Here is a 27,500-nt window from a genome sequence, read left to right on the forward strand (position 1 = left end):
AACTCTCTATAATAATACACTTCTCTCTTCCTCTCTTCTCTCTTCCTCTCTTCCTCTCTTCCTCTCTTCCTCTTGTCCCCCTCTCTTCCCCCTCTCTTCCCCTTCTCTTCCTCCTCTCTTCCCCCTCCTCTCTTCCCCCTCCTCTCTTCCCCCTCCTCTCTTCCCCCTCCTCTCTTCCCCCTCCTCTCTTCCCCCTCTCTCCTCTTGTCCCCCTCTCTCCTCTTGTCCCCCTCTCTCCTCTTGTCCCCCTCTCTCCTCTTGTCCCCCTCTCTCCTCTCTTCCTCTCCTCCTCTCGTCCCCCTCTCTTCTCCCTCTCCTCCTCTCTTCTCTCCTCTCTTCCTCCTCACGTCCTCCTCTCTTCCTCCTCTTCCTCCTCTCTTCCCCCTCTCTCCTCTTGTCCCCCTCTCTCCTCTCTTCCTCCTCTCCTCTCGCCCCCCTCTCCTCTCGCCCCCCTCTCTTCCCCCTCTCGCCCCCTCTCTTCCCCCTCTCTTCCCCCTCTCTTCCCCCTCTCTTCCCCCTCTCTTCCCCCTCTCTTCCCCCTCTCTTCGTCCTCTCTTCGTCCTCTCTTCCTCCTCTCTTCCCCCTCTCTTCCCCCTCTCTCCTCTTGTCCTCTCCTCTCTTTCCCCCTCTCTTCTCTCTTCCCCGTCTCTGCTCTTGTCCTCTTCTCTCTCCTCTCTTCTCTCCTCTCCTCTCTCTCCAGGCTCTAACTAAGACCTCAGCCAGCAGGAACGCTCTGGCGGCCATGTTGTCTGAAGTCCCAGCATGCATCAGGACCAGAATCAGTGAGCTCAGTCTCAGTCTGGACATTCTGTCTCTCCTGCTGGAAATCATCTGTCCTAAACTACGACCTGTAGGTACACACACACACACACACACACACACACACACACACATAGTGGATTATATCTGTCCTAAACAATTCATTGTTCAGGAGTCTTATGGCTTGGGGGTAAAAACTGTTGAGAAGCCTTTTGGTCCTAGACTTGGCGCTCCGGTACCGCTTGTCGTGCGGTAGCAGAGAGAACAGTCTATGACTGGGGTGGCTGGGGTCTTTGACAATTTTTAGGGCCTTCCTCTGACACCGCCTGCTGTAGAGGTCCTGGATGGCAGGAAGCTTGGCCCCAGTGATGTACTGGGCCGTACGCACTACCCTCTGTAGCGCCTTGCGGTCGGAGGCTGAGCAGTTTCCATACCGGGCGGTGATGCAGCCGGTCAGGATGCTCTCGATGGTGCAGCTGTAAAACTTTTTTGATGATCTGGGGGCCCATGTCAAATCTTTTCAGTCTCCTGAGGGGGATTAGGTGTTGTCTTGCTTCACGACTGTCATGTTGTGCTTGGACCATGATAGTTTGTTGGTGATGTGGACACCGAGGAACTTGAAGCTCTCAACCTGCTCCACTACAGCCCCGTCGATGAGAATGGGGGCGTGCTCGGTCCTCCTTTTCCTGTAGTCCACGATCAGCTCCTTTGTCTTGATCGCGTTGAGGGAGAGGTTGTTATTCTGGCACCACACTGCCAGGTCTCTGACCTCCTCCCTATAGGCTGTCTCATCGTTGTCGGTGATCAGACCTACCACTGTTGTCGTTGTCAGCAAACTTAATGATGGTGTTGGAGTCGTGCCTGGCCATGCAGTCGTGGGTGAACAGGGAGTACAGGAGGGGACTGAGCACGCACCTCTGGGGAGCTCCAGTGTTGAGGATCAGCAGGGCAGATCTCTTGTTGCCTACCCATACCACCCGGGGCGTCCCGTCAGGAAGTCCAGGATCCAGTTACAGAGGGAGGTGTTTAGTCCCAGGGTCCTTAGCTTAGTGATGAGCTTTGTGGGCACTATGGTGTTGAACGCTGAGCTGTAGCCAATTAATATTATTCTCACATAGGTGTTCCTTTTGTCCAGGTGGGAAAGGCCAGTGTGGAGTGCGATTTGAAATTGCTTCATCTGTGGATCTGTTGGGGTGATATGCGATTTGAAATGGGTGTAGAGTTTCCGGGATGATGGTGTTGTGAGCTATGACCTGACTTTCAAAGCACTTCATGGCTACCGACGTGAGTGCTACTGGTCGGTAGTCATTTAGGCAGGTTACCTTCGCTTCCTTGGGCACAGGGACTATGGTGGTCTGCTTGAAACATGTTGGTATTACAGACTCAGTCAGGGAGAGGTTGAAAATGTCAGTGAAGACACTTGCCAGTTGTTCAGCGCATGCTGGCCCTGCGGCTTTGTGAATGTTGACTTGTTTAAAGGTCTTGCTCACATCGGCTACTGTGAGCGTTTACCACACAGTCATCCAGAACAGCTGGTGCTGTCGTGCATGCTTCAGTGTTGCTTGCCTCGAAGCGAGCATAAATGGCATTTAGCTCGTCTGGTAGGGCTCGCGTCACTGGGCAGCTCGCGGGTGGGTTTCCCTTTTTAGTCCGTAATAGTTTGCTAGCCCTGCCACATCCGACGAGCGTCAGAGCCGGTGTAGTAGGATTCAATCTTAGTCCTGTATTGATGCTTTGCTTGTTTGAGGGTTCATCTGAGGGCATAGAGGGATTTCTTAGAAGCGTCGGGATTAGTCTCCCGCTCCTTGAAAGCGGCAGCTCTAGCCTTTAGCTCGGTGCGGATGTTACCTGGAAATCCGTGGCTTCTGGTGAATAACAGGAAGTGGTTAGTAACATGTTCCTGTTTGTCCAGGTGAACCCCCAGCTGGTCCTCTCCAGAGGGGGAGTTAGGTGGTGAATAACAGGAAGTGGGTAGTAACAAGTTCCTGTTTGTCCAGGTGAACCCCCAGCTGGTCCTCTCCAGGGGGGAGTTAGGTGGTGAATAACAGGAAGTGGGTAGTAACGTGTTTCCTGTTTGTCCAGGTGAACCCCCAGCTGGTCCTCTCTGGGGGGGGTTAGGTGGTGAATAACAGGAAGTGGGTAGTAATGTGTTTCCTGTTTGTCCAGGTGAACCCTCAGCTGTTCAGCGACAGAGAGAAACAGCAGCTGGTCGATCTGATCGACACCATGATCTCCTACAACCTCTCGTACAGACAGGACAGAACGCCTGATGGACAATACGTCTACGTTCTGGAGCCGTGAGTAACACACACACACACCTAACGCACACACACACACACACACACACACACACACACACACCTAACGCGCGCGCACACACACCTAACGCACAACACACACACCTAACGCACACACACACGGGGCCCTGACCACGTGTGTGTGTGTGTGTGTGTAGGCGCGTGGAGCAGGTGGTGTGTTTCCCAGGCTTGCCCCCCCGCAGACAGCTGACCTACCAGACCAAACAGACGATCAGCAGAGAGACTGACCAGGAGAGGATGAGGAGAGCAGAATCACTGATGCAGCTACGCAACCCGCACACGGTCAGTTACACACACACACACACAAACACACACACGGTCAGACACACACACGGTCAGTTACACACACACACACACACACGGTCAGACACACACACACACATGGTCAGACACACACACACGGTCAGACACACACACACACACACACACACACACACACATAGGGGGGTATCAGAGTATTAGATTATAGAGAATGGATCATGGTGTGTAGGGGGGTACCAGAGTGTTAGATTATAGAGAATGGATCATGGTGTGTAGGGGGGGTACCAGAGTGTTAGATTATAGAGAATGGATCATGGTGTGTAGGGGGGTACCAGAGTGTTAGATTATAGAGAATGGATCATGGTGTGTAGGGGGGGTACCAGAGTGTGGATTCAAATCATGTTTTTTCTGTCTGTCTGTCTGTCTGTCTGTCTGTCTGTCTGTCTGTCTGTCTGTCTGTCTGTCTGTCTGTCTGTCTCAGGAGGAGAAGGTGAAGCAGCCTAAGGTGGTGACGACGTCGTCCGTCAGGAACCACCAGCAGAGGCTGGAGAACATCCTGAGGAACACTGTAGTCGAGATCAGGGTGAGAACACACGGTATTCACACACCCACGGTATTCACACACCCACGGTATTCACACACCCACACGGTATTCACACACACACACACACACACGGTATTCACACACCTTTATTTGGAAAGTGGTGGATCTGATCCTAGATCAATACAACAGGTGTAGACCTCACAGTGAAATGCTGATTTACAGGCCCTAACCAAGAATGCAGGTTTTTTTCAATCCTGATAAGTATACAAGTAACAAGTAAGTAATAAAGAGCAGCAGTAAAATAACAATAGCGAGGCTATATACAAGGGTACCGGTACAGAGTCAATGTGGAGGCTATATACAGGGGGTACCGGTACAGAGTCAATGTGGAGGCTATATACAGGGGGTACCGGTACAGAGTCAATGTGGAGGCTTGGGGGGGTAGAAGCTGTTCAGCTATTCTTTGTGAATACAGCAAATCAGTCACTCAGACTGTCAGTCACTCACTGTCTGTCAGTCACTCACTGTCTGTCAGTCACTCACTGTCTGTCAGTCACTCACTGTCTGTCAGTCACTCACTGTCAGTCAGTCACTCAGACAGTCACAGTCACTCAGACAGTCACAGTCACTCAGACAGTCACTCAGACAGTCACTCAGTCAGTCACTCAGACAGTCACTCAGTCAGTCACAGACACTCACAGTCAGACACTCACAGTCAGACAGTCACTCACTGTCAGTCACTCAGACACTCAGACACTCAGTCACTCAGACACTCAGACACTCAGACACTCAGACACTCAGTCACTCAGTCACTCAGTCACTCAGTCACTCAGACAGTGAGACAGTCAGTCAGATACTCAGACAGTCACTCAGACAGTCACTCAGACACTCACAGTCACTCAGTGAGTCAGTCAGTCAGACTGATATTCAGTCAGTCATATAATCAGTCTGTCACTCACTCTGTCACTCACTCACTCACTCAGACTGGCAGTCACTCACTCACTCACTCAGACTGGCAGTCACTCACTCACTCACTCACTCACTCAGACTGGCAGTCACTCACTCACTCACTCAGACTGGCAGTCACTCACTCACTCACTCACTCAGACTGGCACTCACTCACTCACTCACTCACTCACTCACTCACTCACTCACTCAGACTGGCAGTCAGTCAGATACTCAGCCAGACAGTCAGATAGTCACACAGACAGTCAGTCAGACTGATATTCAGCCAGTCATACACTCACTCTGTCACTCACTCACTCTGTCACTCACTCACTCTGTCACTCACTCACTCTGTCACTCTGTCACTCTGTCACTCTGTCACTCACAGTCAGATAGTCAGTCAGACAATATTTGGTGTTTTATGTAATTATCTCTGTACCTCTTTCTCTCTCTCCAGTTTATCTCCATCTGTCTCCCTCTCTCTCTCTCTCTCTCCAGTATCTCTCCATCTAGCCTTCACCCCAAGGCTCTTATCTATTTGTTTTTAACTTCTCACTTGATTAATAAACATCCATAAAGATAAAATAAAGATACATTTTTCTGAAATGTGCACTGGTTCACTTCCTCGTGGATTTAACAGAATGGAGTGGTGTTAATGTGGTATATCTAGGAGGACAAAGCTAATCTCAAGGAAGGAGAGAATCACGACAGAGAGGGAGAGGGGGAGGGAGAGAGAGAGAGGGAGGGAGAGACTGAGGGAGGGATGGGAGGGAGAGACTGAGGGAGGGACGGAGGGGAAGAGAGAGGGACGGAGAGGGAGAGACAGAGAGGGAGAGACAGATGGAGGGAGAGACAGATGGAGGGAGAGACAGATGGAGGGAGAGACAGATGGAGGGATGGAGAGAGAGAGGGTGATGAGCCCAGATCCCAGGAGCTCTGAAACCAGGTTAATGACAGATGGTGTGTATTAGACTCTGAAACCAGGTTAATGGTGTGTATTAGACTCTGAAACCAGGTTAATGGTGTGTATTAGACTCTGAAACCAGGTTAATGGTGTGTATTAGACTCTGAAACCAGGTTAATGACAGATGGTGTGTATTAGACTCTGAAATCAGGTTAATGACAGATGGTGTGTATTAGACTCTGAAACCAGGTTAATGACAGATGCTGTGTATTAGACTCTGAAACCAGGTTAATAACAGATGGTGTGTATTAGACTCTGAAACCAGGTTAATGACAGATGGTGTGTATTAGACTCTGAAACCAGGTTAATGACAGATGGTGTGTATTAGTCTCTGAAACCAGGTTAATGACAGATGGTGTGTATTAGTCTCTGAAACCAGGTTAATGACAGATGGTGTGTATTAGTCTCTGAAACCAGGTTAATGACAGATGAGTGTGTATTAGTCTCTGAAACCAGGTTAATGACAGATGGTGTGTATTAGTCTCTGAAACCAGGTTAATGGTGTGTATTAGACTCTGAAACCAGGTTAATGCTGTGTATTAGACTCTGAAACCAGGTTAATGACAGATGGTGTGTATTAGACTCTGAAACCAGGTTAATGACTGGATAAGAGCGCTGTTAAATTACTAAAATGTCGTCTGTGTTGCAGCCGGAGGTGGATTTCTTTGGCCGAGCCGTCGCCCCCAAGGAGAAACCACAGGTGGTCTCTGCTACAGGTAACATTACATTTAACGTAGCATCTCTGCTAGAGGTAACATTACATTTAACGTAGCATCTCTGCTAGAGGTAACAATACATTTAACGTAGCATCTCTGATCCAGGTAACATTACATTTAACGTAGCATCTCTGATCCAGGTAACATTACATTTAACGTAGCATCTCTGATCCAGGTAACAACACATTTAACGTAGCATCTGTGATTCAGGTAACAATACATTTAACGTAGCATCTCTGCTACAGGTAACAATACATTTAACGTAGCATCTCTGCTACAGGTAACATTACATTTAACGTAGCATCTCTGCTACAGGTAACAATACATTTAACGTAGCATCTCTGCTACAGGTAACAATACATTTAACGTAGCATCTCTGCTACAGGTAACAATAATACATTTAACGTAGCATCTCTGCTACAGGTAACAACACATTTAACGTAGCATCTGTGATTCAGGTAACAATACATTTAACGTAGCGTCTCTGCTACAGGTAACAATACATTTAACGTAGCGTCTCTGCTACAGGTAACATTACATTTAACGTAGCATCTCTGCTACAGGTAACAACACATTTAACGTAGCATCTGTGATTCAGGTAACAACACATTTAACGTAGCGTCTCTGCTACAGGTAACAATACATTTATTGTATTGTTACCTGCAATCAATCCCCCATTGCTGACTACAAATGATCTATAACTTGGCTAATAACTCACTAACTAGAAAAGGATATTAACAATATGCACACGTGGCTACATGCAGCTCTCGATTTGATCTCAAAACAAGTGCATCTACTCACGACCGCTCATGCTGTAAACACAGTCCAGTGCATCTACTCACGACCGCTCATGCTGTAAACACAGTCCAGTGCATCTACTCACGACCGCTCATGCTGTAAACACAGTCCAGTGCATCTACTCACGACCGCTCATGCTGTAAACACAGTCCAGTTCAAAGTGAAGGGCACAGATCCATATATGGCAATGGTCTATTTGCATATAGGCCTACTGCAGCTCTGATTGGTTATGGCGCACCGGTCTGTGTACGAGCTGAGTAGTGCGTGTCAATGCAATAGAATCCTACTCCGATGCGTTCTGCCTACAACAAACTCTCTTGCGTAGTTCGTTTTGTTTCGGTATGTTGCATTGAAAGTGTCTAATATCGTGTTGATTCGATCACAACAGCCACAGTAAAGGGACACGTTGATAGTGTTAACAAGAGAAAACTCTAGAACGGCGGTAACGGTTCACGATTACTTTCTGGGTCCAAACACAAGCCGAGATCTACCCGCTCAGATTAGTTTTTTTTAAATGGCTTTAAAAAAAAATGTAAGCCTATACAACAACCAGTTGATGGACTAGGAATGTCTTGGAGATGGACGTGACCACTCTGCTTTAGGAAGGTCAGGCTGGTTCTTATCTTCTGGGGGCTGATATTACTGTCTCAGTCCCCGGGGGAGGGAGACACGGGGCAGTCTGGGGGCTGATATTACTGTCTCAGTCCCCGGGGGGGAGACACGGGGCAGTCTGGGGGCTGATGAGGGAACATTGTTCATATGTCTGTATCTGTGTGTGTTTTAACCATAAACTGTCTCTCTCTCCGTCTGTCACTAGGGGAGGTGTGTGTGGAGGTTGCCATGGGGACAGCGGTTGGCAACAGTGACGTGTGGTTCCGTTTCAACGAGGGCGTGTCCAACGCCGTGCGACGCAACATCTACATCAGAGAACTGCTATAACACACACACACACACACGTTAGAATGTTAGTATGTAAATGACCACGAGTCAATCTGTCAAACCACCTCTTTATTATGTTTGATTGACAGTGGAAACAGCCAATAAAAACGTTTGTATTCTGATTGACAGTAGAAACAGCCAATAAAATCATTTGTATTCTGATTGACAGTAGAAACAGCCAATAAAAACAGTGTATTCTGATTGACAGTGGGGTAAAAAGCCAATAAAAAGTGAGTTTGTTGTTAACTAAAATCAATCTGGTTCTTTTAACAAAGGAAGGGAGCTACTTTCAATGCAGGACATTCTGCTCATAGGAAGGAAGGGGACTACTTTCAATGCAGGACATGCTGCTCACAGGAAGGAAGGGGACTACTTTCAACTAAAACCATAGACATGGATGTACAAATAAATAGGACGGGATAACTTTGTGTGTGTGTGTGTGTCTCAGTGTTGTGTGTGTATCCGTGTGTGCGTCCGTTAGAGGATCACACATTTGCCTTTCTCCACCCAGGGGTTGGCCCTCATCAGCTCTGGGTTCAGGAACGGGTCGTCACACACACACCCCTCGATCCATTTCACCAGCCTGCCAAGAGAACACACACACACACACCCCGTTAGACCACACCCCTCGATCCACTGGGATTCAATCCGATCTCAGGTTGAGGTTCTAGGTGTTTTTTAAAGGTTCTGATTGGGCCGACAGTGTTTACCGGGAATAGGATCTCCCCTAACGCGGAAACATGTGCCTTTTAAAACCCATGATGGGTTTGAATCACAGACTTCGACAAGTTTGCTAGATTGAACCCCAGACTTCGACAAGTTTGCTAGATTGAATCCCGGGCTTAGACAAGGTTGCTAGATTGAATCCCAGACTTGGACAAGGTTGCTAGATTGAATCCCAGACTTGGACAAGGTTGCTAGATTGAATCCCAGACTTGGACAAGGTTGCTAGATTGAATCCCAGACTTGGACAAGGTTGCTAGATTGAATCCCAGACTTGGACAAGGTTGCTAGATTGAATCCCGGACTTAGACAAGGTTGCTAGATTGAATCCCGGACTTAGACAAGGTTGCTAGATTGAATCCTAGATGAGACTTGTTTTTACAACCTGACCCAACAATCCGAACTATTCACTATTCACTATTGTTTCTGCCTGAACAGCTTTAAATATGTCAACCAAAGTGCAGCAGCCTAGTGGTTAGAGCACTGGGCCGGTCAACGAAAGGTCCCTGGTTTGAATACCGGAGCGGAACAAGCTGAACAATCTGTTGATGTGACCTTGAGCAAGGCATTTAAACCCATAATGATTTCCAGGGAGGGACATACAACTGTGGCTGACCCTGTAAAACAACACATTACACTGCACCTATCATACTACTATATAGATCACAGTGGTGTGGAGACCAGCCAACATCACTATATAGATCACAGTGGTGTGGAGACCAGCCAACACCACTATATAGATCACAGTGGTGTGGAGACCAGTGGACCACTATAGAGATCACAGTGGTGTGGAGACCAGTAGTGAATGCATGCATTTCATACATTTTTTTTTTCTTCTGTGCTGGCCCCCCATGGGAATCGAACCCGCAAACACCATGCTCTACCAACTGAGCTACAGGGAACCCCTGTTTTAATACATTTGCAAACATTTCTGTAAACCTGTTTTCAATTTGTCATTATGGGATATTGTGTCTAGATTGCTGAGGATTTTTTGGTATTTAATATATTTTAAAGGCTGTAACGTAACAAAAGGGTCGTCCAAAGGGGAGCACTTCACACGCGTGGCGTGTGAAGTGCTCATAACTTACTTTAAAACCTGTTGGGGATCTGATCCCGGTATTGGGATTTATTGTCAAGAGACCATGGCGAGAAATTCAAAACTGCAAGAATCTAATAATTTCAATTTCTCAAACAATCAACTATTTTTCACCATTTGAAAGATAAACATCTCCTAAATCCAACCACATTGTCCGATTTCAAAGAGGCTTTACGGCGAAAGCATAAAGTTAGGTTATGTTAGGAGAGTACATTGAAAATAGCTGTGTGTAATGTTTTGTCAATTCAAAGACAGGCGTCACCAAAAGCAGATAACCAGCTAAAATGATGCACTAACCTTTGACAATCTTCCTCAGATGACACTCCTAGGACATTATGTTATACAATACATGCATTTTTTGTTCCATCAAGTTCATATTTATATCCAAAAACAGCATTTTACAGTAGCGGTGAAATTCAGAATTTTTTTCCCCTCAAATGCTTCCGGTGAATCAACGTTACAATTTACAAAATTACTATTCGAAAACATTGGTAAATTATAATGTTGTCATTCAAAGAATTATAGTTTAACATTTCGTAAATGCTACTGCATTGCCAGATTTCAAAATAACTTTACTGGGAAATCACACTTTGCAATAAACGGGGTGCTGTGCTAAGAACAATAGGCTAGGATATACAGGTTAGCACCATCTTGTAACCATCTAATATCAATAATACTATTGTCAATAATCCCTTACCTTTGATTATCTTCATCCATTGGCACTTCCAGGAATCCCAGGTCCACAACAAATGTGGTTTCTTTCGACAAAGTTCATAATTTATGTCCAAATAACTCCAAGTTGTTCCATGTTGTTAGCGCTTCGGTAGGCTACTCAAAAGTAGGGGGGGAGTCACGACGAAAAGTTGTAAAAAATTATCTATTTACGTTCGTTCAAACATGTCAAACGTTGTTTAGCATCAATCTTTAGGGCCATTTTTAACGTGAAACATCAGTAATGTTTCAACCCGACCTCTCCTGTGTCTTGAAAAACGTTTTTGAAAAATGTCTCGCCTCACATGAATGCGCAATAATGAAGTGAGGACATCCCAGGGACGTCAACTTCTCTTCCTTGTCATCCGGTCTCTGTTCATCATAGACGCTTCAAACAACTTTATAAAGATCGTTGACATCTAGTGGAAGCCGTAGGAAGTGCGAAATGAATCCTTTGTCACTGTGTGATCTATTAGCAATGACTCGAAAATAGTACAGCCACAAAATTCTCATTTCCTGGTTGTATTTTTCTCAGGTTTTTGCCTGCCATATGAGTTTTGTTATACTTACAGACACCATTCAAACAGTTTGAGAAAATTCAGAGTGTTTTCCATCCAAATCTGTTAATAATATGCATATCCTAGCTTCTGAGTTGGTGTAGGAGGCAGTTAAAAATGGGCACATATTTTTTCAAAATTCTCAATACTGCCCCCTAGCCCCAACAGGTTGAAACACTAATACAAAAACAACCGACAACAGTTCCATCAGGTGAACATACACTAAACAGGAAAACAACTACCCACAAACAACAGGAAAAAAACACCCCTACTAAATATGACCTCCAATTAGAGGCAACGAGGAACAGCTGCCTCTAATTGAAGGTCAACCCAATAAACCTCAACATAGAAATAGATAACTAGAACTCAAGCTTAGAAATAGAGAACATAGAACAAACACAAACACCCCCGTTACGCCCTGACTACTCTACCGTAGAAAATAAGAACTTATATTGGTGAGGACGTGACAGTAAGACAGGGGAACCTATCTCAACATGACAGAAAGTAAGACAGTGGAACCCATCTCAACATGACAGAAAGTAAGACAGTGGAACCCATCTCAACATGACAGAAAGTAAGACAGGGGAACCCATCTCAACATGACAGAAAGTAAGACAGGAGAACCCATCTCAACATGACAGAAAGTAAGACAGGAGAACCTATTTCAACATGACGGAGAGTAAGACAGGGGAACCTATTTCTCAGCTGTGAGTTGTTATTTTTTTCATTTTCGTTTTGTTTCGGTATGTTGCATTGAAAGTGTCTAATATCGTGTTGATTCGAGCACTCCTGGAAGTGACAGATTTTGACTCATATTGAGTGATAAGACTGAGCTATTTAAAAACACTTTTTCAACATTTCAAGATAGCAGTTAGTTCAGTTTGATCTTATTAAAGACAGCTGTATATTATTTTTTTTGACCCAAAAATATTCTATGTTCACACCCACTTTTTTTGCACTATGTTTGAAGGCTGTCAACTTCTCAGGAGGAGAATCACTTAGCCTTTCAACTAATTTTCAAATGATAGGATGCCTATTTAAAAACACTTTTTCAACATTTCAAGATAGCAGTTAGTTCAGTTTTATCTTATTAAAGACAGCTGTATAATTTTTTTATTCATTTTGACATATTTTTTGGGACCACTTTTTTTGCTCTGTTTGAAGGCTGTCAGCTTCTTCTCAGGAAGAGAATCACTTAGCCTTTCGACTAATTTTCAAATTATAGGATGCCTATTTTAAAACACTTTCTCTACATTTCAAGATAGCAGTTAGTTAATATTGAGCATATCAAAGACAGCTGCAACTTTATTTTATTAATTTTCACACAAATTTTTTTACCCAAAATTATTCTAATTCCACAGTCTCTGTCAATGAACTATGTTGAGCTGTGTGCCTGGTGATTGAACAGGTTACCAGGTGTGTTTTTGAATATAGTTCTTAATGGCTTCAGTGGTGTGCTGGGGTCCATTGCTTGCTAAGGGGGAACCTCCCACCCGGGTTTAGCCAACAGGGGGCGCACCCAACCCCTCTAGTAAAACTGAATGTCTCTCTCTCTCTCTCTCTCTCTCTCTCTCTCTCTCTCTCTCTCTCTCTCTCTCTCTCTCTCTCTCTCTCTCTCTCTCAGGCTATGAAAAAGCCCCACCTCCTCTCGCTCAGCCATTCTTACTGTTGGATACATAAATATCCAACAAGTCAACACACTGGAGACATGACCTTCTGTTATTATTAACAACTGTTTAATTAACAGACAGAGACACAATGGTAGAGTTTAGTCTCTCCACCTGACTCTTTCTGCTTTTCACAAAGAAAGATATTATATTTTACAGAGATCTTGTGTTAGAAATACTCACCAATTTAGTTTTTACTCTGGTTTTTTATCCTCAGTAGTGTAGAATTTATTATGCTGTTTAATTAAACTGACCTGTCCGACGGATACGGAAGCACCCAGGAGGAATATAAATATCTGAACCAAAGAGTTTCTAAACCAAGAGGCGCAACATTGCGAGACTTCTGGGAACAGAAATAGACCTAAACTGACCTGTCCGAAGGATACGGAAGCACCCCGGAACATAAATATCTGAACCACTTCCGGGAACATTTATGAAATAGACCTAAACTGACCTGTCCAGGGGTGTTTTGAGAAATCAATGAGAAGAAGAAGTGAACAAATCTTCCTTATATATAGTTGTTAATTTTCACCTGAAATCTTTAAAGTCACAATCTAGATTCAAGACAATGTTTTTAAAAGTAGTTGAACCATGTTATTACTCTAACCTCGTGAAAATAACTAATTGACACGTTTTCATTTTCGGCAGAAACAACTTTATATAATATATATATATATATAAAATCAAAGTCACGCTATTGTGATATATATATATAGCGTGACTTTGATTTTGACTTTGACTTTGATTTTTTGCGCAGTTCGGCATTGACGTCGCTTATAATAAGTGTGATCGGTGGATTTCTATTGGAGAAGCAGTTTATTCTGGACCATCCAATCACAAGCGAGAAAAAAATAACTTTAACCCGGAAATAGTTAACCCAAAGAGTTTTACCGCGGAAATTAAGCAGATAGACTGAGACGGGAGAAGAATTAAAAACAAATAAAAAACCACTGAACAGACTAAAAAAAGTAGTATTAAATAGATATTATTGTCATCATATTATTATTATACACTAGTAAAAGACCTCGGCAGGTCAGTCACATAGAGATATTAAACTTTGACCGACTTCTATGGACGAGGAGTACGACGAGATGTTCGGGACACCGGACGAGTACGAACAACAGTTCGCCGATGAGCTGCAGGTTCTGGCTGAGATGGACTGTGAGTAGTAGTCAAGCTAGACGGAATAACAAGTTAATCTGGTCTGGTCAACACTTAAATATACAACAGTATTATTATTATTATTATTATTATTATGAATAAACCGACTGGACGTCAGGTGATATAATAGTCAAGCTAGACGGAATAACAAGTTAGTCTGGTTAACACTTAAATATCCAACAGTATTATTATTATTATTATGATGATTAAACCGACTGGACGTCAGGTGATATAATAGTCAAGCTAGACGGAATAACAAGTTAGTCTGGTCTGGTCAACACTTAAATATCCAACAGTATTATTATTATTTATTATTATTAATATTAAACCGTTTTGAAAAGTTGCTTTATAAGGGGGGGGGGGGGGGGTCGTCAATATTTACAACAGGTGTGGACTTTACTGTGAAATGCTTACTTACGAGCCCTTCTCCAACAATGCACAGTTAAAACAGTAGGAAAAGGATTAGAAACAGAAAATAGTAAGACAATAGCCAGTGGAGACCCGTTTTTTTGCATGTTATTTTGGCGTTAATACGTGTCACATCAGTTAGCAAACAATGTAAAAAATAAATATATATATTATTTAAAAAATCATTGTGTTAAAAAAGCCGCATGCAAACTTGGTCTCTTTTTTTTGTTTTCTTGAGTAAAGCAGCTCCAAAATGCAGGTGTTTCAGCCCAGCTCAGTGCTTTCTGTGGTGGAGGGGCAGCCAGGGGAAAATACGGAGCGTTGCGCCATGATTGGCTCACTGTTCTGTCGCACATGGGGACACTAAGTCAACGCCAAATCTAAGGGTAGAGCTCTAAAATTCAAGGCCCTTTGGGTGCTGCCATAGAGTTGCATTAGAAGTGCCCATCCAAGAAGTCTTAAGGTCATTGGCCATAGATGCAGTGGGTTAACTCGTATACTTTGCGTTCTCTGTCCTCAATTGCGTTTCCTCGTCTCCTTCTCAAAACCCATTGAATGAGAAGGTCAGAGGTCCCTACCCTCTCACCTTCTTATCCAATGTGTTTTGAGGAGGAGGTCGAGGACGTGAGGAATGTGGGAAATGCAGTGGTACTCCCTCTCAAAGCCCATTGGAGCAGGGAAGGTTCCTCAACTCCCTCACAAAGCCCATTGGTGGAGAGCAGGGAAGGATCCACACCTCCCTCTCAAAGCCCATTGGTGGAGAGCAGGGAAGGATCCGCACCTCCCTCTCAAAGCCCATTGGAGGAGAGCAGGGAAGGATCCGCACATCCCTCACAAAGCCTATTGGTGGAGAGCAGGGAAGGATCCGCACCTCCCTCTCAAAGCCCATTGGTGGAGAGCAGGGAAGGATCCGCACCTCCCTCTCAAAGCCTATTGGTGGAGAGCAGGGAAGGATCCTCCCCTCAGGCTACAATGCACTTTCAACGAGAGGCAAGTAGTGGAGTAAACAAGGACAGAGGAAGCCAGAATGAGATGTCTAGTAAATCACACACACACTGCTTGTAGAGTTTACTGGTTATAATGGTGTCATTATTGGAAAGATTTACTTGACCGAACCCATTGTATTATATTATTGTATTAAAACATATAGAACAGGACTGTTTAACATGGCTATAAATGATAGAGAAGTTGGACTAAACCACAAACAGACCTGCTACTAGGCAGGACAAAGAGACATGCTGTGTCCATATGGCATTTAGAATGACATGTAGATGGTGTGTTGTTGCTAGGGGGAGTTATGGTCTCATTGTGTTGTTGCTAGGGGGAGTTATGGTCTCATTGTGTTGTTGCTAGGGGAGTTATGGTCTCATTGTGTTGTTGCTAGGGGGAGTTGTGGTCTCATTGTAACATGTAGATGTTGTTGCTAGGGGGAGTTACGGTCTCATTGACATGTAGATGTTGTTGCTAGGGGGAGTTACGGTCTCATTGACATGTAGATGTTGTTGCTAGGGGGAGTTTTGGTCTCATTGTGACGTGTAGATGTTGTTGCTAGGGGGAGTTACGGTCTCATTGTGACGTGTAGCTGTTGTGTTGTTGCTAGGGTGAGTTGTGGTCTCATTGTGACATGTAGATGTTGTGGTGTTGCTAGGGGGAGTTATGGTCTCATTGTGTTGCTAGGTGTTGTGTTTCTAGGGGGAGTCTTATTTTTGTAACTGTGAAGCTGGAAGAAAATTATATTTGAATGTTTACCAAACCATTTTGAAATGTTGAACCTGGTGTCTGGTCCCTGTATTTATAGAAAGAGCCAAGTACAGAAATAGTTTCACTAATATCCTACTAGTCAGTGACGACTGTATTGAGTTTGACAGCGTCTATGTGAGTTTTCTTCCAGTATTATAGACACCCCTTTCCAGTATTATAGACACCCCTTTCCAGTATTATAGACACCCCTTTCCAGTATTATAGACACCCCTTTCCAGTATTATAGACACCCCTTTCCAGTATTATAGACACCCCTTTCCAGTATTATAGACACCCCTTTCCAGTATTATAATAGACACCCCTTTCCAGTATTATAATAGACACCCCTTTCCAGTAGTATTATAATAGACACCCCTTTCCAGTAGTATTATAATAGACACCCCTTTCCAGTAGTATTATAGACACCCCTTTCCAGTAGTATTATAATAGACACCCCTTTCCAGTATTATAATAGACACCCCTTTCCAGTAGTATTATAATAGACACCCCTTTCCAGTAGTATTATAATAGACACCCCTTTCCAGTAGTATTATAATAGACACCCCTTTCCAGTAGTATTATAATAGACACCCCTTTCCAGTAGTATTATAATAGACACCCCTTTCCAGTAGTATTATAATAGACACCCCTTTCCAGTAGTATTATAATAGACACCCCTTTCCAGTAGTATTATAATAGACACCCCTTTCCAGTAGTATTATAGACACCCCTTTCCAGTAGTATTATAATAGACACCCCTTTCCAGTAGTATTATAGACACCCCTTTCCAGTAGTATTATAGACACCCCTTTCCAGTAGTATTATAATAGACACCCCTTTCCAGTAGTATTATAATAGACACCCCTTTCCAGTAGTATTATAGACACCCCTTTCCAGTAGTATTATAATAGACACCCCTTTCCAGTAGTATTATAATAGACACCCCTTTCCAGTAGTATTATAATAGACACCCCTTTCCAGTAGTATTATAATAGACACCCCTTTCCAGTAGTATTATAATAGACACCCCTTTCCAGTAGTATTATAGACACCCCTTTCCAGTAGTATTATAGACACCCCTTTCCAGTAGTATTATAGACACCCCTTTCCAGTAGTATTTTAGACACTGTCCTGGGATTTCCTGACTTCTCTATAGAGGAACCCCTCCCCTTCCTGTTGTATAGCTTGTAAACGTTACAGATCAAATCATGTTTCTGTGGGAGTCTCAGCTTTTCATAGATCGTTTTTAATAGCTGGTCGCTCAAACCATTCAGACTCTATGGTTGTTGTAAAAAGCCCCTTGGAGATCTTCCCTTGTCTCACAAACAGCGCTGTAACTCAGCCTCTGTTATTAATCACACAGACTCATGGGACCAACGGATGCAGGAGAAATGGATGAATCTAATGGTGCAGAAGTTCAGGTTCCCACACGGCCATGTTACAGATCTTGGTTAGGGTTCCCACATTGCCATATCTCCACGTTACAGATCTTGGTTAGGGTTCCCACATTGCCATATCTCCACGTTACAGATCTTGGTTAGGGTTCCCACATTGCCATATCTCCACGTTACAGATCTTGGTTAGGGTTCCCACATTGCCATATCTCCACGTTACAGATCTTGGTTAGGGTTCCCACATTGCCATATCTCCACGTTACAGATCTTGGTTAGGGTTCCCACACGGCCATATCTCCCTGTTACAAATCTTGTTCACAGGAGACCTCTGGTACTTAGTTAGGGTTCTACTTAGTTATCTGTATCTCCTAACACCTGTGTGTAATTGGACGAAGGACGCCAGAAAAGTGTTGTCACTGAAAAATACTGTCGGCTACAGACTATTCTGATGTGTGTGTGTGTGTGTGTGTGTGTGTGTGTGTGTGTGTGTGTGTGTGTGTGTGTGTGTGTGTGTGTGTGTGTGTGTGTGTGTGTGTGTGTGTGTGTGTGTGTGTGTGTGTGTGTGTGTGTGTGTGTGTGTGTGTGGTCAGTTGATCCGGCCCCGTCCACTAAGCGGTCAGAGTTCAGGAAGCAGAAACCTCAGTTGTTCCAGGAAGCCATCACCGCTGGTGACCAGCCACTCAGGAACCAATCACAGGCATCGTCAGAACGGAGCCTCGGCCAATTGGAAGGCCCGCCTGTGACGTGTGACAGAGAGGACATAGAACACCTGCTGGCGGATGAGCCAATCAGTGAGTAGCTCCTCCCTCTTCTCAGCCGTTGGGGGGGAGAGAGAGGGAGGGAGGGAGATGGAGAGAGAGAGTGAGTTGTCTCTTGTCGTTGATATATTTGTATCCCTGTGTAGCTCCCAAGGCTAAGCGTCTGAGGCAGGATGTGGCCAAGAAGCTGTTTGAGGTGTCTCAGGTTGATGACATCACGCCCCCATCGTCTCCAGAGGAGTTCCATCGACCTCCGAGCAGCAGGTAGGACCGTGGGGTCAATGGTCATACTGGGACCAGCCCTCTGATAACCCACTAGTACATCAACTAGAACCACAGCCCTCTGATAACCCACTAGTACATCAACTAGAACCAGCCCTCTGATAACCCACTAGTACATCAACTAGAACCACAGCCCTCTGATAACCCACTAGTACATCAACTAGAACCACAGCCCTCTGATAACCCACTAGTACATCAACTAGAACCAGCCCTCTGATAACCCACTAGTACATCAACTAGAACCAGCCCTCTGATAACCCACTAGTACATCAACTAGAACCAGCCCTCTGATAACCCACTAGTACATCAACTAGAACCAGCCCTCTGATAACCCACTAGTACATCAACTAGAACCACAGCCCTCTGATAACCCACTAGTACATCAACTAGAACCACAGCCCTCTGATAACCCACTACTACATCAACTAGAACCAGCCCTCTGATAACCCACTAGTACATCAACTAGAACCACAGCCCTCTGATAACCCACTAGTACATCAACTAGAACCAGCCCTCTGATAACCCACTAGTACATCAACTAGAACCAGCCCTCTGATAACCCACTAGTACATCAACTAGAACCAGCCCTCTGATAACCCACTAGTACATCAACTAGAACCACAGCCCTCTGATAACCCACTAGTACATCAACTAGAACCAGCCCTCTGATAACCCACTACTACATCAACTAGAACCAGCCCTCTGATAACCCACTAGTACATCAACTAGAACCACAGCCCTCTGATAACCCACTACTACATCAACTAGAACCACAGCCCTCTGATAACCCACTAGTACATCAACTAGAACCAGCCCTCTGATAACCCACTACTACATCAACTAGAACCAGCCCTCTGATAACCCACTAGTACATCAACTAGAACCAGCCCTCTGATAACCCACTACTACATCAACTAGAACCACAGCCCTCTGATAACCCACTAGTACATCAACTAGAACCAGCCCTCTGATAACCCACTAGTACATCAACTAGAACCACAGCCCTCTGATAACCCACTAGTACATCAACTAGAACCAGCCCTCTGATAACCCACTAGTACATCAACTAGAACCAGCCCTCTGATAACCCACTAGTACATCAACTAGAACCAGCCCTCTGATAACCCACTAGTACATCAACTAGAACCAGCCCTCTGATAACCCACTACTACATCAACTAGAACCACAGCCCTCTGATAACCCACTAGTACATCAACTAGAACCACAGCCCTCTGATAACCCACTAGTACATAAACTAGAACCAGCCCTCTGATAACCCACTAGTACATCAACTAGAACCACAGCCCTCTGATAACCCACTAGTACATCAACTAGAACCAGCCCTCTGATAACCCACTAGTACATCAACTAGAACCAGCCCTCTGATAACCCACTAGTACATCAACTAGAACCACAGCCCTCTGATAACCCACTAGTACATCAACTAGAACCAGCCCTCTGATAACCCACTAGTACATCAACTAGAACCACAGCCCTCTGATAACCCACTAGTACATCAACTAGAACCACAGCCCTCTGATAACCCACTACTACATCAACTAGAACCAGCCCTCTGATAACCCACTACTACATCAACTAGAACCAGCCCTCTGATAACCCACTACTACATCAACTAGAACCAGCCCTCTGATAACCCACTAGTACATCAACTAGAACCACAGCCCTCTGATAACCCACTAGTACATCAACTAGAACCACAGCCCTCTGATAACCCACTAGTACATCAACTAGAACCAGCCCTCTGATAACCCACTAGTACATCAACTAGAACCAGCCCTCTGATAACCCACTAGTACATCAACTAGAACCAGCCCTCTGATAACCCACTAGTACATCAACTAGAACCAGCCCTCTGATAACCCACTAGTACATCAACTAGAACCAGCCCTCTGATAACCCACTAGTACATCAACTAGAACCAGCCCTCTGATAACCCACTAGTACATCAACTAGAACCACAGCCCTCTGATAACCCACTAGTACATCAACTAGAACGAGCCCTCTGATAACCCACTACTACATCAACTAGAACCAGCCCTCTGATAACCCACTAGTACATCAACTAGAACCAGCCCTCTGATAACCCACTAGTACATCAACTAGAACCACAGCCCTCTGATAACCCACTAGTACATCAACTAGAACCAGCCCTCTGATAACCCACTAGTACATCAACTAGAACCACAGCCCTCTGATAACCCACTAGTACATCAACTAGAACCACAGCCCTCTGATAACCCACTAGTACATCAACTAGAACCAGCCCTCTGATAACCCACTAGTACATCAACTAGAACCAGCCCTCTGATAACCCACTAGTACATCAACTAGAACCAGCCCTCTGATAACCCACTACTACATCAACTAGAACCACAGCCCTCTGATAACCCACTAGTACATCAACTAGAACCACAGCCCTCTGATAACCCACTAGTACATAAACTAGAACCAGCCCTCTGATAACCCACTAGTACATCAACTAGAACCACAGCCCTCTGATAACCCACTAGTACATCAACTAGAACCAGCCCTCTGATAACCCACTAGTACATCAACTAGAACCAGCCCTCTGATAACCCACTAGTACATCAACTAGAACCACAGCCCTCTGATAACCCACTAGTACATCAACTAGAACCAGCCCTCTGATAACCCACTAGTACATCAACTAGAACCACAGCCCTCTGATAACCCACTAGTACATCAACTAGAACCACAGCCCTCTGATAACCCACTACTACATCAACTAGAACCAGCCCTCTGATAACCCACTACTACATCAACTAGAACCAGCCCTCTGATAACCCACTACTACATCAACTAGAACCAGCCCTCTGATAACCCACTAGTACATCAACTAGAACCACAGCCCTCTGATAACCCACTAGTACATCAACTAGAACCACAGCCCTCTGATAACCCACTAGTACATCAACTAGAACCAGCCCTCTGATAACCCACTAGTACATCAACTAGAACCAGCCCTCTGATAACCCACTAGTACATCAACTAGAACCAGCCCTCTGATAACCCACTAGTACATCAACTAGAACCAGCCCTCTGATAACCCACTAGTACATCAACTAGAACCAGCCCTCTGATAACCCACTAGTACATCAACTAGAACCAGCCCTCTGATAACCCACTAGTACATCAACTAGAACCACAGCCCTCTGATAACCCACTAGTACATCAACTAGAACCAGCCCTCTGATAACCCACTACTACATCAACTAGAACCAGCCCTCTGATAACCCACTAGTACATCAACTAGAACCAGCCCTCTGATAACCCACTAGTACATCAACTAGAACCACAGCCCTCTGATAACCCACTAGTACATCAACTAGAACCAGCCCTCTGATAACCCACTAGTACATCAACTAGAACCACAGCCCTCTGATAACCCACTAGTACATCAACTAGAACCACAGCCCTCTGATAACCCACTAGTACATCAACTAGAACCAGCCCTCTGATAACCCACTAGTACATCAACTAGAACCAGCCCTCTGATAACCCACTAGTACATCAACTAGAACCAGCCCTCTGATAACCCACTACTACATCAACTAGAACCACAGCCCTCTGATAACCCACTAGTACATCAACTAGAACCACAGCCCTCTGATAACCCACTAGTACATAAACTAGAACCAGCCCTCTGATAACCCACTAGTACATCAACTAGAACCACAGCCCTCTGATAACCCACTAGTACATCAACTAGAACCAGCCCTCTGATAACCCACTAGTACATCAACTAGAACCAGCCCTCTGATAACCCACTAGTACATCAACTAGAACCACAGCCCTCTGATAACCCACTAGTACATCAACTAGAACCAGCCCTCTGATAACCCACTAGTACATCAACTAGAACCACAGCCCTCTGATAACCCACTAGTACATCAACTAGAACCACAGCCCTCTGATAACCCACTACTACATCAACTAGAACCAGCCCTCTGATAACCCACTACTACATCAACTAGAACCAGCCCTCTGATAACCCACTACTACATCAACTAGAACCAGCCCTCTGATAACCCACTAGTACATCAACTAGAACCACAGCCCTCTGATAACCCACTAGTACATCAACTAGAACCACAGCCCTCTGATAACCCACTAGTACATCAACTAGAACCAGCCCTCTGATAACCCACTAGTACATCAACTAGAACCAGCCCTCTGATAACCCACTAGTACATCAACTAGAACCAGCCCTCTGATAACCCACTAGTACATCAACTAGAACCAGCCCTCTGATAACCCACTAGTACATCAACTAGAACCAGCCCTCTGATAACCCACTAGTACATCAACTAGAACCAGCCCTCTGATAACCCACTAGTACATCAACTAGAACCACAGCCCTCTGATAACCCACTAGTACATCAACTAGAACCAGCCCTCTGATAACCCACTACTACATCAACTAGAACCAGCCCTCTGATAACCCACTAGTACATCAACTAGAACCAGCCCTCTGATAACCCACTAGTACATCAACTAGAACCACAGCCCTCTGATAACCCACTAGTACATCAACTAGAACCAGCCCTCTGATAACCCACTAGTACATCAACTAGAACCACAGCCCTCTGATAACCCACTAGTACATCAACTAGAACCACAGCCCTCTGATAACCCACTAGTACATCAACTAGAACCAGCCCTCTGATAACCCACTAGTACATCAACTAGAACCACAGCCCTCTGATAACCCACTAGTACATCAACTAGAACCAGCCCTCTGATAACCCACTAGTACATCAACTAGAACCAGCCCTCTGATAACCCACTAGTACATCAACTAGAACCACAGCCCTCTGATAACCCACTAGTACATCAACTAGAACCAGCCCTCTGATAACCCACTAGTACATCAACTAGAACCACAGCCCTCTGATAACCCACTAGTACATCAACTAGAACCACAGCCCTCTGATAACCCACTACTACATCAACTAGAACCAGCCCTCTGATAACCCACTACTACATCAACTAGAACCAGCCCTCTGATAACCCACTACTACATCAACTAGAACCAGCCCTCTGATAACCCACTAGTACATCAACTAGAACCACAGCCCTCTGATAACCCACTAGTACATCAACTAGAACCACAGCCCTCTGATAACCCACTAGTACATCAACTAGAACCAGCCCTCTGATAACCCACTAGTACATCAACTAGAACCAGCCCTCTGATAACCCACTAGTACATCAACTAGAACCAGCCCTCTGATAACCCACTAGTACATCAACTAGAACCAGCCCTCTGATAACCCACTAGTACATCAACTAGAACCAGCCCTCTGATAACCCACTAGTACATCAACTAGAACCAGCCCTCTGATAACCCACTAGTACATCAACTAGAACCACAGCCCTCTGATAACCCACTAGTACATCAACTAGAACCAGCCCTCTGATAACCCACTACTACATCAACTAGAACCAGCCCTCTGATAACCCACTAGTACATCAACTAGAACCAGCCCTCTGATAACCCACTAGTACATCAACTAGAACCACAGCCCTCTGATAACCCACTAGTACATCAACTAGAACCAGCCCTCTGATAACCCACTAGTACATCAACTAGAACCACAGCCCTCTGATAACCCACTAGTACATCAACTAGAACCACAGCCCTCTGATAACCCACTAGTACATCAACTAGAACCAGCCCTCTGATAACCCACTAGTACATCAACTAGAACCAGCCCTCTGATAACCCACTAGTACATCAACTAGAACCAGCCCTCTGATAACCCACTAGTACATCAACTAGAACCAGCCCTCTGATAACCCACTAGTACATCAACTAGAACCACAGCCCTCTTATAACTAGTACACCACAATACACATCAAAAAACAATAAACACATTAAAATAAATACACATTAAATGTGGACCGATTTAATCAGCATGGCCAATTTAATTAGGGACTATTTCAAGTTTTTCATATCAATCGGTAATTGGCCTTTTTTGGACACCGATTATGGCCGATTACATTGCAATCCACGAGGAGACTGTGTGGCAGGCTGACTTCCTGTTTGGCAAACTCCCAAGAGAGCTGTCATGTGCCTTTTACTGAGGAGTGTCTTCCGTCTGGTGACTCTACCCATAAAGGCCTGATTTGGTGGAGTGCTGCAGAGATGGGTGTCCTTCTGGAAGGTTCTCCCATCTCCACAGAGGAACTCTGGAGCTCTGTTAGAGTGACCAACAGGTTCTTGGTCACCTCTCTGACCAAGGCCCTTCTCCCCCGTTTGCTCAGTTTGGCCGGGCTGCCAGCTCTAGGATGAGTCTTGGTGGTTCCAAACTTCTTCCAACCCTAACCCGTTTTTATCCTAATTAGTTAAAGCAAATGTATTTTTGTATCCACTCTCGTTGGACTTTGGCTGAAATATTCTACTTCAATTTCTAAACAGTTTTGTGAATCTTAGCTAAACAAGGAAGCCTTGAAAATGGGTAATAATAATTATTAAGGTGAGTACTATCCTTTTATGGAGCGGCAGCACGAACTGATTTCCATGCTTTTTGAATATTTCCCGATAACCCAGTTTGTTTTGTTTAGTTTAACCTCTATGGGCTAGGCGGGACGAATTCGTCCCACCTACGTAACAGCCACCTGTATCCAGTGGCGCGATTTTTGAATCGTTTGAAATACTATTACTTCAATTTCTCAAACATATGACTATTTTACAGCTATTTAAAGACAAGACTCTCGTTAATCTAACCACACTGTCCGATTTCAAAAAGGCTTTACAACGAAAGCAAAACATTAGATTATGTCAGGAGAGTGCCCAGCCAGAAATAATCAGACACCCATTTTTCAAGCTAGCATATAATGTCACCAAAAACCCAAACCACAGCTAAATGCAGCACTAACCTTTTATGATCTTCATCAGATGACACACCTAGGACATTATGTTATACAATACATGCATGTCTGTTCAATCAAGTTCATATTTATATCAAAAAACAGCTTTTTACATTAGCATGTGACGTTCAGAAAAAGCATACTTCCGGGGAATTTACTAACAGTTTGCTAAATTACTCACGATAAACGTTCACAAAAAGCATAACAATTATTTTAAGAATTATAGATACATTACTCCTCTATGCACTCGATATGTCCGATTTTAAAATAGCTTTTCGGATGAAGCACATTTTGCAATATTCTAAGTACATAGCCCAGCCATCACGGCTAGCTATTTAGACACCCAGCAAGTTTAGCCTTCACCATAATCACATTTCCTATAAGAAAAATGTTCTTACCTTTCCTGTTCTTCGTCAGAATGCACTCCCAGGACTTCTACTTCAATAACAAATGTAGGTTTGGTCCAAAATAATCCATCGTTATATCCGAATAGCGGCGTTTTGTTCGTGCGTTCTAGACACTATCAGAATGGTAATCCACGGTCGTGCGCATGGCGTGACAAAAAATGTCTAAATATTCCATTACCGTACTTCGAAGCATGTCAACCGCTGTTTAAAACCAATTTTTATGCCATTTATCTCGTAGAAAAGCGATAATATTCCGACCGGGAATCTGCAATAAACTAAACAGCCTAATGAAAATACTCCACGGGGGGCTAATCGCGCACGCGCCTCACTCCATTGTCACCTAATGGGACACTTGAATAAGGCGATCATCTGTTTCAGCCTGAGGCTGCCTCGTCAACCTTCATGATTTTCCCGGCTTCTGAGAGCCTATTGGAGCCCTGGGAATTGTCACGTTACAGCTAAGATCCTTACTCTTCAATAAACAGATGCAAGACGCACGACTCCTTGTCAAACAGGCCACTTCCTGCATGAAACCTTGTCAGGTTTTTGCCTGCCATAGGAGTTCTGTTATACTCACAGACACCATTCAAACAGTTTTAGAAACTTTAGGGTGTTTTCTATCCAAACCTGAACAATAATATGCATATTCTAGCTTCTGAGTTGGTGTAGGAGGCAGTTAAAAATGGGCACATATTTTTTCCAAAATTCTCAATACTGCCCCCTAGCCCAAACAGGTTAACATTGCTATTGAGCCAATTTGTCGCCCCCCCCCCCCCTCTATGGATTTTTTTTGTCTATTGCTAGAAAACCATTCAGGACTTATTTTTCTGTAAACAGCCTGAAAGAAAAGCTTTGACTGACTATCATTTCTCTGATCATTCAGAACGTTTTCCCCCCCCCTATCAGCATCCAGCCCAGTTTCATTGTGAAAAGGCTTAGAAGTTCTTTCAAAACATATAACATGGTGAATTAAATGCATCAATTATGTCATTTTCTTCCTGTAATGAGGCCAGTGTCTGAATTAATTTGTTGTGGCCTAGAGGAGGAAGTAGAGCCCTTCAGGTTCAATACCAGAGTCCAGAATGACCCCTCTACCCTGTCTGTCAGCTCTGAACACATGATAACCCTCTATATTAATACCAGAGTCCAGAATGACCCCTCTACCCCCCCCCCACCCTGTCTGTCAGCTCTGAACACATGATAACCTCTATATTAATACCAGAGTCCAGAATGACCCCTCCACCCCTCTACTCCCCCCCTCTACCCTGTCTGTCAGCTCTGAACACATGATAACCCTCTATATTAATACCAGAGTCCAGAATGACCCCTCTACTCCCCCCCTCTACCCTGTCTGTCAGCTCTGAACACATGATAACCCTCTATATTAATACCAGAGTCCAGAATGACCCCTCTACTCCCCCCCCCACCCTGTCTGTC

At 44.5% G+C, this 27,500-nt stretch overlaps 2 protein-coding genes and 1 long non-coding RNA gene across 3 annotated transcripts in view; 2 read left to right on the forward strand and 1 right to left on the reverse strand.

The window, feature by feature from the left end:
* LOC106589977 (chromosome transmission fidelity protein 18 homolog) overlaps positions 1-8,496 on the forward strand; it is a 39,264-nt gene extending 30,768 nt beyond the window's left edge. The window contains exons 17-22 of the mRNA XM_045688004.1: positions 701-850; positions 2,926-3,056; positions 3,215-3,359; positions 3,820-3,921; positions 6,441-6,507; positions 8,123-8,496. Of these exons, the coding sequence (XP_045543960.1) occupies positions 701-850; positions 2,926-3,056; positions 3,215-3,359; positions 3,820-3,921; positions 6,441-6,507; positions 8,123-8,244 (717 nt within the window). The 3' untranslated portion in view covers positions 8,245-8,496. The remainder of the gene's footprint in view (positions 1-700; positions 851-2,925; positions 3,057-3,214; positions 3,360-3,819; positions 3,922-6,440; positions 6,508-8,122) is intronic.
* On the reverse strand, positions 8,302-13,385 carry LOC123724433 (uncharacterized). Its single transcript, XR_006756983.1, has 2 exons — positions 13,182-13,385; positions 8,302-8,827 (listed from the first exon to the last, which is right to left on the reverse strand). It is a non-coding gene; the product is annotated as an uncharacterized lncRNA (long non-coding RNA).
* Positions 13,386-13,897: 512 nt separating this feature from the next.
* Positions 13,898-27,500, forward strand: part of LOC106591468 (chromosome transmission fidelity protein 18 homolog) — a 51,092-nt gene continuing 37,489 nt past the window's right edge. Inside the window, exons 1-3 of the mRNA XM_045688716.1 lie at positions 13,898-14,159; positions 18,292-18,492; positions 18,606-18,723. Coding sequence (XP_045544672.1) covers positions 14,069-14,159; positions 18,292-18,492; positions 18,606-18,723 — 410 coding nt within the window. The 5' untranslated portion in view covers positions 13,898-14,068. The remainder of the gene's footprint in view (positions 14,160-18,291; positions 18,493-18,605; positions 18,724-27,500) is intronic.

This window comes from Salmo salar, chromosome ssa10, assembly GCF_905237065.1.
Source record: "Salmo salar chromosome ssa10, Ssal_v3.1, whole genome shotgun sequence".
In the NCBI taxonomy this organism is placed as follows: Eukaryota; Metazoa; Chordata; class Actinopteri; order Salmoniformes; family Salmonidae; genus Salmo; species Salmo salar.